The sequence below is a fragment of the Salvelinus alpinus genome, chromosome 8 (genome assembly GCF_045679555.1).
Source record: "Salvelinus alpinus chromosome 8, SLU_Salpinus.1, whole genome shotgun sequence".
Taxonomy (NCBI): Eukaryota; Metazoa; Chordata; class Actinopteri; order Salmoniformes; family Salmonidae; genus Salvelinus; species Salvelinus alpinus.
Window position 1 is genome coordinate 78,823,888 of NC_092093.1, and position 15,445 is coordinate 78,839,332.

Below are 15,445 nucleotides of genomic sequence, written 5' to 3' on the forward strand. Positions count from 1 at the left end.
ATCCTTCTAACCCCCCCCCCCCCCCTTAAAAGAGTTAGATGCACTGTTGTAAAGTGGTTGTTCCACTGGATATCATAAGGTGAATGCACCAATTTGTAAGTCGCTCTGGATAAGAGCGTCTGCTAAATGTAAATGTAAAGATCATCAAGGACCTCAGCTACCCGATCCATGGCCTGTTCACCCCGTTCCCATCTAGAAGGCGGACACAGTACAGGTGCATCAAAGTAGGGACCGAGAGACTGAAAAACAGCTTCTTCCAGACCATCAGACTGTTAAATAGTCACCACTAACTGGCTTAAGCCCTGTACCCTGCTCTGAACTTTATCACAGTTACTAGCCAGTTTCATCCGGTACTCAACCCTGCACCTTCAAGACTCCTGCCCTATGTACATACTGTTTTACCCAGATCAGATGTACTCCGAGTGTACGAAACATTAGGAAGAACTGCTCTTTCCATGACATATCTTTTCCCTGGATTCACCTGGTCAGTCTATGATCCCTTATTGATGTCACCTGTTAAATCCATTTCAAATCAGTGTAGATGACAGGGAGGATTTTTAAAGCCTCAAGACAATTGAGACATGGATTGTGTATGTGTGCCATTCAGAGGGTGAACGGGCAAGACAAAAGATTTAAGTGCCATTGAACGGGGTATGGTAGTAGGTTCCAGGCGCACCAGTTTGAGTGTGTCAAGAACTGCAACGCTGCTGGGTTTCACATACTCAAAAGTTTCCCATGTGTATCAAGAATGGTCCACCACCCAAAGGACTTCCAGCCAACTTGACACAACTGTTGGAAGCATTGAAGTCAACATGGGCCGGCATCCCTGTGGAACGCTTTTGACACCTTGTAGTCCATTCTGAGGGCAAAGGGGGGTACAACTCAATATTAGGAAGGTGTTCCAAATGTTTTGTAAACTCAGTGTATATACTGTATTCTAGTAAAGGCTCATCCTATATAACTACTACTGTACACACCTTTTCTATACTGTCCATAATGTCTATACACATCATCATATACATATATATTCCGGACTCGGGTGACATTGCTCATTCTAAAATGTATATATTTCTTAATTCCTTTTTTGGGGGGGATTTGTGTGTATTGTTTTGTATAGTTAGGTATTACTGCACTGTTGGAGATAGAAACATATGCATTTCGCTACACCCACGATAACATCTGCAAAATATGTGTACATGACCAATACAATTAGATTTAAAATCATAATGAAAGCAGGCTATGAAGTGAAATAGGCTTTTAGAAGTGCCATCTTTATTTTATTACTTATCGTTAATGCCATCTTTGGTATGCTTTGATGTGTTTATCAATGCACAGGCACCTTTTTCTCTCACTCCTGTTGATATTATTCATACAGAATTGTCTTATTGCGTAAAGTTTAAAATGCATTCTTTCATTACTAAATGTGTAATGTGACACATTTTAACATAAACATTTTGATTTGATTAATACAATGAAATACTGAATCAGTCGTCTTCCTCAAATGAAGGGGATAATGATGTAATCTTTGCGAGAGGGAGGGAATCTGATTTCATTGGTCCTCAACTCACGGCTGAGTAATTTCATTCAGGGTAAGTGGAGTTAACCGTGAGTTAGCTTGCCCCGTAGTAGGTTAGTTCTGAAAAATTCGTTGCCATAGACATTTACCTGGCTGAAAGGTGAGTCCCTTTTGTATGAGCGGTTATGCCGAGTTGACCAAAGTTAATTCCGACCCAAGTTTCAGGGTCCCCAAGAGGAAACACCAGCGAAAAAGTGGCAGGAGAAGGGGAGTCCTTGCAAGATGAATGTCGAAGGGAAAACCAGCCATCTCTTCCCTTCATTCTATTGGCCAATGTTCGTTTATTGAAGGTAAAGTCACTTGATAATTGCTATCAATGGGACTCTCGTAATTTCAATATTCCCTGCCTTTCTGAAACATGGCTTTCGGACAAGATACTCCACATGGCTATCTAACTCTATGGAGTCTCCATTCACCGAGCGGACAGGACATTGAATTCAGGTAAATCGAGAGAGTGGTACAGCAAATGGTGTGCGAGCTCTAGCGTCCTCCGTAGGCTATGCTACAGGACTGCTTTGCTAGAGACAACTGGAATGTGTTTTGGGACTCCGTCGATAGCGTCGTCGAGCTAACCACCTCCGTCACCGGCGTCATTAGTGAAGGTTTGCTGCTTCCCCAATCAAAAGCCCTGGATTAACACCAATGTTGGCACTAAACTAAAGGACAGGGCTACAGCACACAGGGATATCGCAGCCAACCCCGATGCTACGGCTACAAACAAGTACAAGAAGTACGAACTCAATGCATTTTATGCACAGTTCGACAAAAACAACAGAGTCATGCATGAGGACTCCCGCCGACCCAGGGGACTGGGTGATCTCGCTCTCCGAGGTTGACGTGAGTAAGGTTTTTAAATCAGGTCAACACTCGCAAGGCCACAGGGCCAGACGGTATTCAAGGGCGAGTTCTCAGAGAATGGGCAGAACAGCTGGCAGGTATATTCACGGTCATTTTCTCTCCCAGTCTGTATTCCCCACATGTCTCAAGCTGACCACCATCATACTTGTTCACAAGAACTCGAAGGCTACCTGCCACAATGACTACCACCCTGTAGGACTCACATCTGTAAATCATGAAGTGCTTTGAAAGGCTGGTTATGGCACACAACTCCATCATCCCAGACCACTAAGACAAGGCTTGGACGAGACACCGTTTATGCCGTATACCGGGGTATTTCAAAATTATTTTCAATACCTTGTTGGGGCTGCCTGGGTGCGTGCTATGCCACTGCTTATAACTAGAAGTTAAGTATAACTATAAGAAATCTAAGATGTGTCCAATAAATGATATCCAGCTCAGGTCTCCAGCTATGCATTTGGTTTGCTAACTTGCTAGCTAAGTGGCTATATGTCAACATCAAGCTTCTGGGTTACAGCAGAGACATTCAATCCCCTCCTGGATCAAGATCCCAGTTGCCTAAATTGTTTTGTGCGTCCCCTCAAAAAATAATGATATATACAGTACCAGTCAAAAGTTTGGACACACCTACTCATTCAAGGGTTTTTCTTTATGTTTTACTATTTTCTACATTGTAGAATAATAGTGAAGACATCAAAACTATGAAATAACACATACGGAATCATGTAGTAACCAAAAAAAGTGCTAAAACAAAATATATTTTATATTTCAGATTCTTCAAAGTAGTTACCCTTTGCCTTGACGGCTTTGCACACTCTTGTCATTCTCTCAAGGATGGTCAATGGAAACCGGATGCACCTGACCTCAATTTCAAGTCTCATAGAAAAAGGACTGAATACTTATGTAAATAAAAGGTATTTCAGTTTTTATTGCAATAAATTTACAAAAATGTATAAAATCCTGTCTTCGCTTTGTCATTATGAGGTATTGTGTGTAGATTGATGAGGGGGAAAAAATATTTTATACATTTTAGAATAAGGCTGTAACATAACAAAATGTGGAAAAAGTCGAGGGGTCTGAATACTTTCCAAACGCACTGTATATAGCTAAATTACAATCTCGTGTTGTTCTTATTTCTAATTTGTGTGTTTTTGTTCTACATTTCGTTTTTTATAGTACTACTGATATTGATTACTTGAAACAACCATGTCTGTCTGGCCTTCGGTCTCAGAAATGCACCCTATTCCCTATGTAGTGCACACATAGTGTTCTGGTCAAACGCAGTGCACTACATACAGTATATATGCTGTGTTCATCTGATCTGATCTGGGTGCATCCCTGGGATCCCTGGGAATGGTGTGCCACTTGGGAAGCACCCAGATCAGATGAGAGTGCCGCTAGCAGATTAACACAGCATACGTAAAAGGCAGGTGGAAATTCATAGATCTGACCTTGGGACAACTCAGACCAGTTGTTCCTTTTCCACAGACTTACTCCTGTATACAGTTTCATTCAAGTTATGTCATATACACCATTTGTGTTGCTGAGCAAAGCCTGGATGTCGAGGATATACGATAGACAACAAAGTGATGGTGCCCCAAAAACAATTCCCAGGGCCCCCCTTTTCCCATTCACACCCACCCCTTTTTTTATTACAGTAAAAAAAAAAAGTTAAGACTCCTCGACATTAGAAGGTCAAAGATATCCCCATGTGCAGAGTCGAGTCTTCCTCTGGCATTTGACCACTTGTTTGTAACCTAAAGCATCGCAGAGTTATGCGTTGTTATAATTAGATTTATACAATCACAAATTTGGGAACCAAAGAGCATCTTGCAGAATATTCCAATCAAGAATGCTGGGCTACAGAGTAAAATAAGGGTCACATTTCGCCATCGTACGGCGTACATACGCTTACACCTCTCAGAGATTGTTTTGTCTGACGGGCAGAAAAGCGTGGGGGTTGTCTCAGGCAGAGCAAGGCAAGCAGCCAACAAGTTCCACTGCCTGGCTGGCACCAGAAGGCAAAGCCACAGACAAACAACAGCGCCATGAAGCAATGTCTACCTCATTCTCTCTCTACTCAATGACACATTGGGGGGGAGGGGAAGGAAGAGCGAGAATGACAACCCTCACATACCTAGAGAGAACAGAAAGGAGATATCTAGTCAGTTGCACAACTAAATGCTTTCAACCTAATTTAACATTTAACTCAACCCCTCTGAACCAACCCCAACCCCTCTGAACCAACACCAACCCCTCTGAACCAACACCAACCCCTCTGCCAACTGCCTTACTCAAGGGCAGAAAGGCAGTTTTGCCGGCTCGGGAATTTGAACCAGCGATCTTTCGTTACTGGCCCAACGCTCTTAACCACTAGGCTGTCTACAGATAGTGATATATGATGTTTATTGGGTCTCGTATATGATACACATGACACACAATGTGCTACAAAAATAACCTAGTATGGACAAGTGAATAATAACAAGCTTTAAAAATGGTACAGCTTGGCCGCAGTACAGGGTGGCCCACATCATGTCCTTTAAAGAACTGAAATACCACTCCTTACGGATGCCAGTCAGGGTCTTGAGCAGTAAGGAAAGAGGTTTATTTTGACAATCCTTTAAGAGCATAGGAGCTGTGCTTTTAGAAGAGCAAGGAAGGGGTGGGGGGGGGGGGGGGGTTGTTTGCGGAATCTAAATGGGATTCAGGGGTGACATTGCCAACGAACCCATCGGACCAAAGCTGTGTATCAACCAGAGAAATGTGGGCCACCTGATCCTATAGCTACTACTGGCCTAACAGAGCCCTACAGAGAAGGGAATTAGGGTAGGGAGAATATGGTAACACACAGAGGTTTACTATCCTTCACTGATCTGATCAAATCAATTTAGGCTAGGGAGACGAGCTGGCACTAACACAGGCTCAGGCTAGCTTGTCACTGACAAATCCTCACACACATTCCCTGATTCTCTGTCCTATGGAGGGAGAAGGATAAAGGCAAGGGGGGTAGAGGGAAGGAAGGGATACAGGCAAGGGAGGAGAGGGAAGGAGGGGATACAGGCAAGGGAGGAGAGGGAAGGAGGGGATACAGGCAAGGGAGGAGAGGAGCGGGAAAGAGGGGATACTGGCAAGGGACTAGAGGGAAGGAAGGGGTGGATAGAAAAAGAGGAAAACAGGAAAAGAGGCTTCTAGTAAATGTCTCAGCTCAAAGTGCTTTGCTTCGCATACACACTTCTTTGCTGTAACCCTGCAATGACACAGGAATTGAAAGTGTTGGTTGGTTGCACTGCAGGGCCAATTACCTGCATGGCAACTGGCCACGAAATGACATGGAGCGGGTTTCACCTGACCAGACAGTGAGCGAGGTCTGCGGTTCACTGGCAGAGCCAATTTGCCATGGGCTAGGCATACGCTCAGTTGCCACTACCCACTACAAGCTGTCAAAAGAATTATGACAAAAACCCCTTGATGCACAAGTAACATGTAAATGACCGGGGAAAATGTGTATGATTATGGTCACCAATTTGACAAGCATGAAATTAATTCTGGTGAATTAGACAGAACATAATTTTGCATGCAGCTGGTTGGGATTTCATCATTGTTTTACAACAACAAAAAACATTCAAATCTTGTTGTCATGGTCTGCAAACCATTGGTTCCATTCTCTCTCCTCTAACCCCTAGCACATGGCTTTCACTCTTTTCGCACACACACACACACACAGTGGGGCGACAGAGCAGAGAAGACTGATCCTCAGCTGATATGACCTAGTTTCTATTCAAGCCCAGACCCTCTCTTTGTTCCTCAGCCGCCTTCTGCCTCCTCCTCGACAAAGAACCTTCACATAATCTACCCACAGCCTGAATTTATAAAGAACCCACCAAATGCTCCCAAATCCATCTGCTCCTTCTATAGACCACCACCTCCTTCACAGGAGGGACTCCTCTTGTCATTTTATTCACAGGTTCATTAATTTACACCTCAGACAGAGACAGACCGGATGATCCGGGCCTCTCCTGATGACGTCTGATGATGATAATGAGTCATAATGGAGGTGGGAGGAGGAGTCCTACATGATCAACCTTGGTGAGGTCTGTGAGTTATACACATGCTGTTGCTGAGGTGGACACTCAACTGAGACTCCCATGGCCCTCTGCTCTAGACTTGGAGGCTCCCAGAGCCATTCTACCCTCTTGCTGAGAGAGACCTGTTGGTACAAAGGAAAGTTTCGGCTCCAAACTCATCAGCACTATATTCCACTGTTGAAGTTGCCCTCATCAGCAACTACATCCAAAACCAGACACCTGCTTCATGGTTCAGCATATCACTCCAGTGTGTGTCCCGTGTAGGTCCGACAACCACACTCAATTACAGGACCTTCAGATTTAACAGTGGTGCTGTGAACACCCCATTTAGTCTTTAAATGGCCCAACACGTACAGAGGAGCATCTACCCTCCACCTTTATTAATAAGCACCTGCAGCAACTGTTGCTGCTCTTGTCAGATCTGGCAAAGGAGGCCAAGAGTATTCAAGGCAATGGGGTGGAATAAAACAGCATTGTCCATGGGGGATGATGAATGAAGGCAGCTCCGCAGGAGACAGTGGAGGAGAGACCCTCAATCAATCAAAATCTGAGAGAGAGAGGAGAGAGGAGCAAGCTAGCCAGGGGCATGGATGAAAAAGAGAGCAAGGGAGAAAAGAGGATGCTGGAAGGGCTGTAATAATCATGGGTGTGTCGGTTCCCATTTAACAACAGCATGTTCATCATACTGTCTCTTACCTGCATGTGTTCAGCAGAGCTGCTACTTAGGTCGTCTCCAGACTCCGAGTCGTTCCGGAGCGTCTCCGACCCCTCCCCCGGGGAGTCGCCAGAAGAGGAGGGGGTCTGGTCTGTATCATCACTTCCCTGGTGGTTTTTATGGTCGTTGTAAGGGGCCCTGGGGGGCGGAGAGTCTGCCCGCATCCGTGGTAATGTCGAGTTGTTGCTGTGGTGATGGTTATTGTTGTTGTGTAGGAGCACCAGCTCGGCTACACCAGGGGGCTTGCTGTGGCGCGGGCTACCCGGGTTCTGGTTGGCGTCCTTGGGCAGAGCGGGCGGGGTGACGTGCACCGGAAAGAGCGACGGCGTGGAGGAGGGCGACGGACGCCCAAAACTAGACATCTCCTGAGGCGGCCTGTTGTTGAGGTTCTCATTGGACGCTCTGCATATATCCAGAACTGTAGGCTTCACACGGACCGCCCCACTCATCCCACCAATCCCGCACGACACGAGAGGCTTCTGAGGGGGCATGAGCGCCCGGCGCACTTCCCTGACGTACTGTGCTGGGACATAGAAGGCTTTCATCCCCTCCTCCTTCCTCACCTGCCACCAGTCCTCGTTGGTCTTCCTGACCAGCATGTAGCACTCCCCCTGCCTGATGGAGATCAGCTTGTCCTTGGCCGTGTACTCATAGTCGTACTCCACCTCCACGTACACCTGGCCTGGTGCGATGGTGGGCACATCCACCCCGCCGCCATGCCCATCTCTGTCAGCCATGGTGGTGTTGACCCCTTCTAACCTTGTCGACCTTTGACCTCTATTGGTGCTCAGCATTGGAGGACTGGGGGGATCCACATCTCTCACTGGGGATCAGCTAGACTGCAGGGAGAAGAAAATAGGAATGTTTCAGTTTAGGTTTCATTTTTGACGGCATTATTTAGCGGTTTTATGCTAAACCAAAGCCAATTGACCTCTGGGAAAAATCAAGTTAAAACTTGAACCTGCCAAAGACTTATTGTTCCCCAAGGTTGGTACCTTCTTTCATCACAGGCTAAGGACTTCATTTCTACCCCCTACCGATCACCCTGACCCTGCATAAAGACGGTACTTTACAGCCCTCTGTCTGAATGGGATTTAACCTTTAATGCAATCCATCACAAACAGACACTACTACTCACCACAACAACAATCGCCTTTAAATCCTACTTTATTACGGACAGCTTCCCACAAGTCTCTCTCAGACAACACTAGCATGATGTCACAAGCTATTTTCAGTAAGTGAAGATCATACAGGTGCCAATTCACTCATTTTCAAAACCAGCTTTAAACCCACAGGATCAGAAACAGAAAGAGATGGTTGCGGTTACAGATATGACTGGATAGGAAATCCACAGTGGAAACCTCAACTAACCTCAAAGGAACACAGGTGAGGCCAGCCTGACCCCAATCACCTGAACCCACAGACATACAGAGCCTTCTTGTGATCAGATGACAATGGCAGAGAGAAACACTTGTCCTAAATAAAGCCTAAAATGGCCAGAGTTGCATATAGTATTACTAATATAAGTCTACTATAAATATAGCAAAAACAGTAGCCTGCTGGCACCACAGCCTTATTTGGAATATTTAAGGCTCTGACTGGAGCTAGCTATTTCCTTCGGTTTCTCAGATGACACAAAATCCCTTACTTCATTCACATTTTACTGCATCTAGTGACAGCCAAGACCCTCCTCCCCTTGTTTTTTTGACTGGGAACTGGGTCTTCCTCTGGTTTGGAAGCACTGTCAGTGATCTACAGTATCTGACATTGAAAATCCCCTGACATATCACCTAGAAATACCCATCAACATCAACGCACGGTTCAGGGGCTCCCCTGCCAGAGTAGCTTCCATCCATAACTCCCTCGTGTCAGATTATCTTTATGCTCCCTTAAATAGCATCCGCTGCAGTCTGTCTGACATCCCGAAGAGGCAGGAAAAAGCAGGTGCTTTTCTGAGGCGTGAGTCTATGCTGTATCTATATAGAGGATGGTCCCTCGTATGTAAAGGGATATGAACGCACACATTTAGCCACGGTGGCAGAGGACACACACAACAGCCTCCCACCAGGAATAGATATCTGGTAGTTACAGTGGTCTGGGAAAGAGTGTGAGTGACAGAGAATAGGCTATCACAGAGCGGCGACTGTACACCAATCAGGATGATCTACTACAGAGCAATTCCACATTAACGGAAAAACTTAACAGAAGTATTTTTTCACTTTAAAATGCATGCCAAACAAAAACCATTGATTTCTAAGTTTAACAATCCATATAACTATGCACAGGACCTCAGCCACCTGAGCAACAGGCTGCGGCTATGGAACCCTGACCTATTCTCCAGACGTGATATCTTGTCCCGGACCTGCTGTTTTCCAGCCTCTCTCTACCGCACCTGTTGTTTTGACCTCTGAATGCTCGGCTATGAAAAGCCAACTGACATGTACTCCTGAGGTGCTGACCTTTTGCACCCTCAACAACCACTGTGATTATTATTTGACCCTGCTGGTCATCTATGAACGTTTGAACATCTTGAAGAATGATCTGGCCTTAATGGCCATGTACAGTTGAAGTCGGATGTTTACATACACCTTAGCCAAATGGGGGTCTTGGATGATTTCTTTTGATTTTCCCACGATGTCAAGCAAAGAGGCACTGAGTTTGAAGGTAGGCCTTGAAATACATCCACAGGTACACCTCCAATTGACTCAAATGATGTCAATTAGCCTATCAGAAGCTTCTAAAGCCATGACATAATTTTTGGGAAATTTCCAAGCTGTTTAAATGCACAGTCAACTTAGTGTATGTAAACTTCTGACCCACTGGAATTGTGATACAGTGAATTATAAGTGAAATAATCTGTCTGTAAACAACTGTGGGAAAAATTACTTGTGTCATGCACAAAGTAGATGTCCTAACCGACTTGCCAAAACAATAGTTTGTTAACAAGAAATTTGTGGAGTGGTTGAAAAACGAGTTTTAATGACTCCAACCTAAGTGTATGTAAACTTCTGACAGTGTGTATACACTATCGTTCAAAAGTTTGGGGTCACTTAGAATTGTCCTTGTTTTGAAAGAAAAGCACATTTTTTTGCACATTAAAATCACATCAAATTGATCAGAAATACAGTGTAAACATTGTTAATGTTGTAAATGAATATTGTAGCTGGAAACGGCTGATTTTGTATGGAATATCTACATAGGCGTACAGAGGCCCATTATCAGCAACCATCACTCCTGTGTTCCAATGGCACGTTGTGTTAGCTAATCCAAGTTTATCATTTTAAAAGGATAATTGATCATTAGAAAAACATTTTGCAATTATGTTAGCACAGCTGAAAACTGTTGTCCTGATTAAAGAAGCAATAAAACTGGCCTTCTTTAGACTAGCTGAGTATCTGAAGCATCAGCATTTGTGGGTTCGATTACAGGCTCAAAATGGCCAGAAACAAAGAACTTTCTTCTGAAACTCATCAGTCTATTCTTGTTCTGAGAAATGAAGGCTATTCCATGTGAGAAATTGCCAAGAAACTGAAGATCTGGTACAACGCTGTGTACTAGTCCCTTCACAGAACAGCGCAAACTGGCTCTAACCAGAATAAGAAGAGGAGTGGGAGGCCCCGGTGCACAACTGAGCAAGAGGACAAGTACATTAGTGTCTAGTTTGAGAAACAGACACCTCACAAGTCCTCAACTGGCAGCTTCATTAAATAGCACCCGCAAAACACCAGTCTCAACGTCAACAGTAAAAAGGCGACTCCGGGATGCTGGCCTTCTAGGCAGAGTTGCAAAGAAAAAGCCATATCTCAGACTGGCCAATAAAGATAAAAGATTAAGATGGGCAAAAGAACACAGACACAGGAACTCTGCTATGAAGGCCAGCATCCCGGAATCAAAAATTGGTTATTCATTTTGAGGTTTTTGCAGAGTATATCTTCGACGCGCAATTTTACATCTAACTAACATGTTTGGTGCAGTATTTCTCAATGAAAAAATGTGCATGAAAACAAGCTCTCGTTGAATGACAACAAAAATACTTTATTGAAGAATCCCTACAGTTGCCTTATCATGGAAGAAGGGGTGTAGACTTTTGCTCCCAAACATCAGTTGGCCCAGAGAAAACAATTGTGTGCCCGAAGTCCAAAACGTCCAAACTGTTCCGCCTGGGAAGCATGTGGACGCCTTATGTGTACTTCTGTCACACGTCCTCTCGTGTCACACACAGGAACCAGAGCTCTCTCTCTTCAGCTTACACTCCCCAGCACATCTAGGGGTGTGAAGAGGGGAGACTGACTTACTTACTGACAGACACACATGGTGTAAAGAGGTGGGACTGGAGACTGGCGACTGCCATTAATACCGATAACTGCAACACGAGTGGTGCTGCATACCCACAGCAATCACTCCCTAACAGGCTCACATACCCTTTCCTCATGCCACCCTTTCCTCATGCCACCATCTCCTAAGATGGATGATTCATTTTGTTTGGGCACTCTGTAGCCTCATCCCATACTGTACACATTGTAACCAAATGGTATATTGTTCCTTGTAATGTATTGCATGATATACATTAGTGATATACAGTAAGTGTTGGCTAAAGTAGACAGAGAATGGGACAAGGCATTATGTTTGTACGAGTTATACATTAGGCTCCTTTTCCCCAAGGAGGCAGTGTCATTATATCTAAAGACCTTATGACTGTTAATATTATGCTTAGAACTAATCCATAGTTCTAACAAAAAGTTGCAAAAATGTTGTTCTCCGTAATATTCCTGGTCTGAGATTTCCATGGCAACTTAATTGAACCAATGGATGACTTTTATGGAAGAGGTGTCAATCAAACCCACAACAAACCTCAAAACCCAGATAAGAAAACTGCTTCGGCTCCACACAAACGGTGATGGAGCCGAAGCATTACTTCCGACACATAAATCAACCCAGTCTAAACTACAGCTAACTGTAAATACAGCTGACTTCTGGGAAACAATGAAACTGACAGCTTGAGTAACAGTGTTTTTGAAGGCTGACTCCCCGTCTCTCTGTCTGCATCCCAAATAGAACCCTATTTCCCCTATGGGCCCTGGTCAAAAGTAGTCCAGTATACAGGGAATAGGGTGCTATTTGGGACGCAAAATCCGACTGATGTGTCGTTAATTTCTGTGGCAGGCTGTGAAACAGGAAACAGGGAATTGCAATCCATCTCAGATAAATTCTCTGCTCTAAGAAGAACAAAATACAGTCAGTCCTTAAGCAATATAAGCCAACTAGTTGCTCTGTTATTGATTAACATCAAAACGGCAGACAAGTAAAAATGCAGTTCAAAATGGCAATGGCTCACCTTTGGGAGGTCTCACCCTATTGAATGAGCTCCAAAATACTAGGCTACTTGTTGATTACCCTCTTTTATACCGCACATAATAGGGTATTATTCATGCTTGTCTTGATGTTCAGTTCACCTGTAGGCTATGCACCAATAAGATCTATAAGCGCCACATGATACGATCTAAAGCAGGGGTGTCAAACATATGGCCAATGGGGCATACATTCATACAGTTTCTTGACTGTGTCCAGAGCTCGCTAATAATCACCGAAATGAAAGCTAGACAGTCAGGGAACATCAAAAAAATCGAAAAACGATGGCTAGAAGACCATTTTTTCCAAACGTTGAAGGGGATGAAATATAACCCGTGATCAGTGCAGCCCTCCGGGAACTCATTGACGACTGAATGCGGCCCGAGGGGCAAAATCTGTTTGACACCCCTGATCTTAAGCATCTGCTTATTGTGACGATCTCTCCATCCATCCACAGCCACACACTAAATGGATCGGTCAAACTGGGGGACCTGTCCTACGGTCTGAGGATGATGGATTGATTATCATTCTGTAAGGAACATTAACTATGTTTTCATTTTCACACATCTGCGCATCGCTGGCCACACAAGAACCACAACACTTAGATTCTACATGCCTTTATCCCAGTGGTTCTATTGGAAACAGAATAACAGATGTCACCAAGGCTGTGCGGTAGCCAACAACATGTGCATATAGGCCTACTGCTGTTCAAATGTTTTCCAATTGTAGTTGTAAATTGGTGTGTGGATGGGGATAAGTAAATGGTGCAAAGAAGCATTGCATTCAACAACTTGTCAAAGCAAAAACATGGATTTAATATCTTTGAGTTTTGGTTGTGTTTTTGTAGAACCACCTGCAACTGGAAACGGACATTTAACCGAATCAAAAACGAAGTAAGTATCGCCAAGAAAAAATGGTTAGTTTATAAATCTATGGCGGTGGTTTCTATGGGGCTTTCCTGTAACGCCCAGTAATGGACACCAAAAAGCATGTAACTAGGCTCTAGCAGACCTGCTCTGACTTGGAGCCAAGGCAAGGTCTTGGGTACTTTTCAGCTTTCATTTACACAACAATGGCTAACTGTGAACTTTAACACCGTTTCACAAAGCAACAGTCTTGAATGATGGAGGTTGTTGATTCTGCTCGCCAGTCTTTTATTCCATAACTCCGATGGAAACACAATAACACTAGAGCTAACATTAACATAAAACACTGGCGACACGCTGGTGTGGTGGTAAGTCTAGATGGAAAAGCACCATTGAAATACAACAAAAGGAGTTTAATCCATATTAAATTTCAACAAAAGACCCCGACTAGACAGAAACGCTCATTCCCAAACCAGGAAAGTCTGGCTAGTGCCACTAATAGCCACTAACGTTAGTTGTGGTGCAGACAAAGCTGAGGAAAAATGATCCCTTTAAGAAACATTTGACACAGATGTGATTAATATCAAACTATTAGACCTGTTAGGAATAATTTGCTTACCAATTGTAGGCCACCTATGCTAAGAAAGCAATGCGTTGTACAAAAATGTAGCCAGTGTGTCACGTGAAAAACCCCGTACAACCAAAACAATACAGGCACCCCAATATCACCCAACGACAAAACAACCCCCGCCATGATTGTGTGCGTTATAGCCTAAATATCAAAACAGAGCTCACGTTTATAAATATAGTTATGTTACTGCACCACAACAGTAGGTTCCAATGCACCCCTCTGTGAAGGAATTCGAGGTCGAAGAAACAAAAGTAGCCAGTCGTTTTGCAACTATGCATTACAACAAGGTAACTCTGGAAGTAACCAATAACTATCTGCGGTCTTGCGATGAATGATGTAACGTAAGCCTACACACCTTTTTAACGGTATCTTCTTTCTCTTCAAAGAACTGGCCAAATGCGGTTGTTTTATGCGGAACTTTTCCTCCAGGTATATCAGTGATCTTAGCTGCTCCAGTATGCGACTCGAGTTCGCTAGCTCTGTATTCCCAATCCCCCGCCTCGTTTTCACTCTGCCGTGGTGCTATCGTTTGTGAGCGCTGGGTTGGTCGGTTCTCTCACCCTGCCTGCCAGCCAACTTTGATGGACGATAGGCTACTCCTGGCATGCCATCTGGTGGTCAATAGTCTCACCTAGTGGTAATAGGCTACCACTGGCTTTCCTTGAAAGCTATTCTACCAGTCTTCATTTTGAAAATAGGTTATTTGTTCAAAATTAGAGTTTAATTTGAACAAATGTGGTTTATTGGTTTAGCCTATAGGCTACTATTTCCCATGCCACATATGTAACGTGATGGGGTTGATATGGGTATCTTTTAGTTGCAATGATCTGACAATTCAAATACAATCATCAAGACAGCTCCATAAAGAAAGAGCTCCTAATTTACCGTCTCGGTTTCTTGAGTCACCATCGGTTACCATCTCAAGCCAAATCTGTGACAGACGTTTCAAGACTGCCCCACAATTATCTAATTATTTAATAATAGATTACGGGGGATTTGGAGTTGCCAAATTAGGATTTGGTTTTGTCCAAATTATCTGCACCAAAAATAAATCAGTATTCTTTCTAAGAAAAGTCAGTCTTTCTAAAAGCCAGTCCTGGCAAAGCTAAGTAAAACAATTACTGAAACCATATCACCAAAATGTACAATAGATTGTTTTTCACTCATTAGATTCCGTTATTTGATCGTGTGTTACAGTACCATAGCGTGCTCTGCTGGTATGAATGGGCCAGTGCATCCAACGGCCCATTACCTGCTACAGAATGCAGGTAATCTACTGGTAGGGCTGGGCAATCGTTGCCATGAGAAACAAGCATTTTTAAACTACATGTACTATTCTATCAGATAAGGGTGTAGTCTTCAAAT

The 15,445-nt window shown here is 43.9% G+C and overlaps 1 protein-coding gene across 4 annotated transcripts in view; it reads right to left on the minus strand.

Annotated features, from left to right (window-relative positions):
• Positions 1–14,722, minus strand: part of LOC139583753 (rho GTPase-activating protein 12-like) — an 83,713-nt gene extending 68,991 nt beyond the window's left edge. For 3 of the 4 annotated variants that reach the window (XM_071415189.1, XM_071415190.1, XM_071415188.1), the window contains exons 1-2: positions 14,436–14,710; positions 7,216–8,073 (exon numbers count right to left, since the gene is read on the minus strand). In XM_071415189.1, coding sequence (XP_071271290.1) covers positions 7,216–8,028 — 813 coding nt within the window. In that variant the 5' untranslated portion in view covers positions 8,029–8,073; positions 14,436–14,710. Of the gene's footprint in view, positions 1–7,215; positions 8,074–14,435 lie in introns of all 4 variants that reach the window. The other variant, XM_071415191.1, reaches the window with a different exon arrangement.
• Positions 14,723–15,445: the final 723 nt, after the last annotated feature.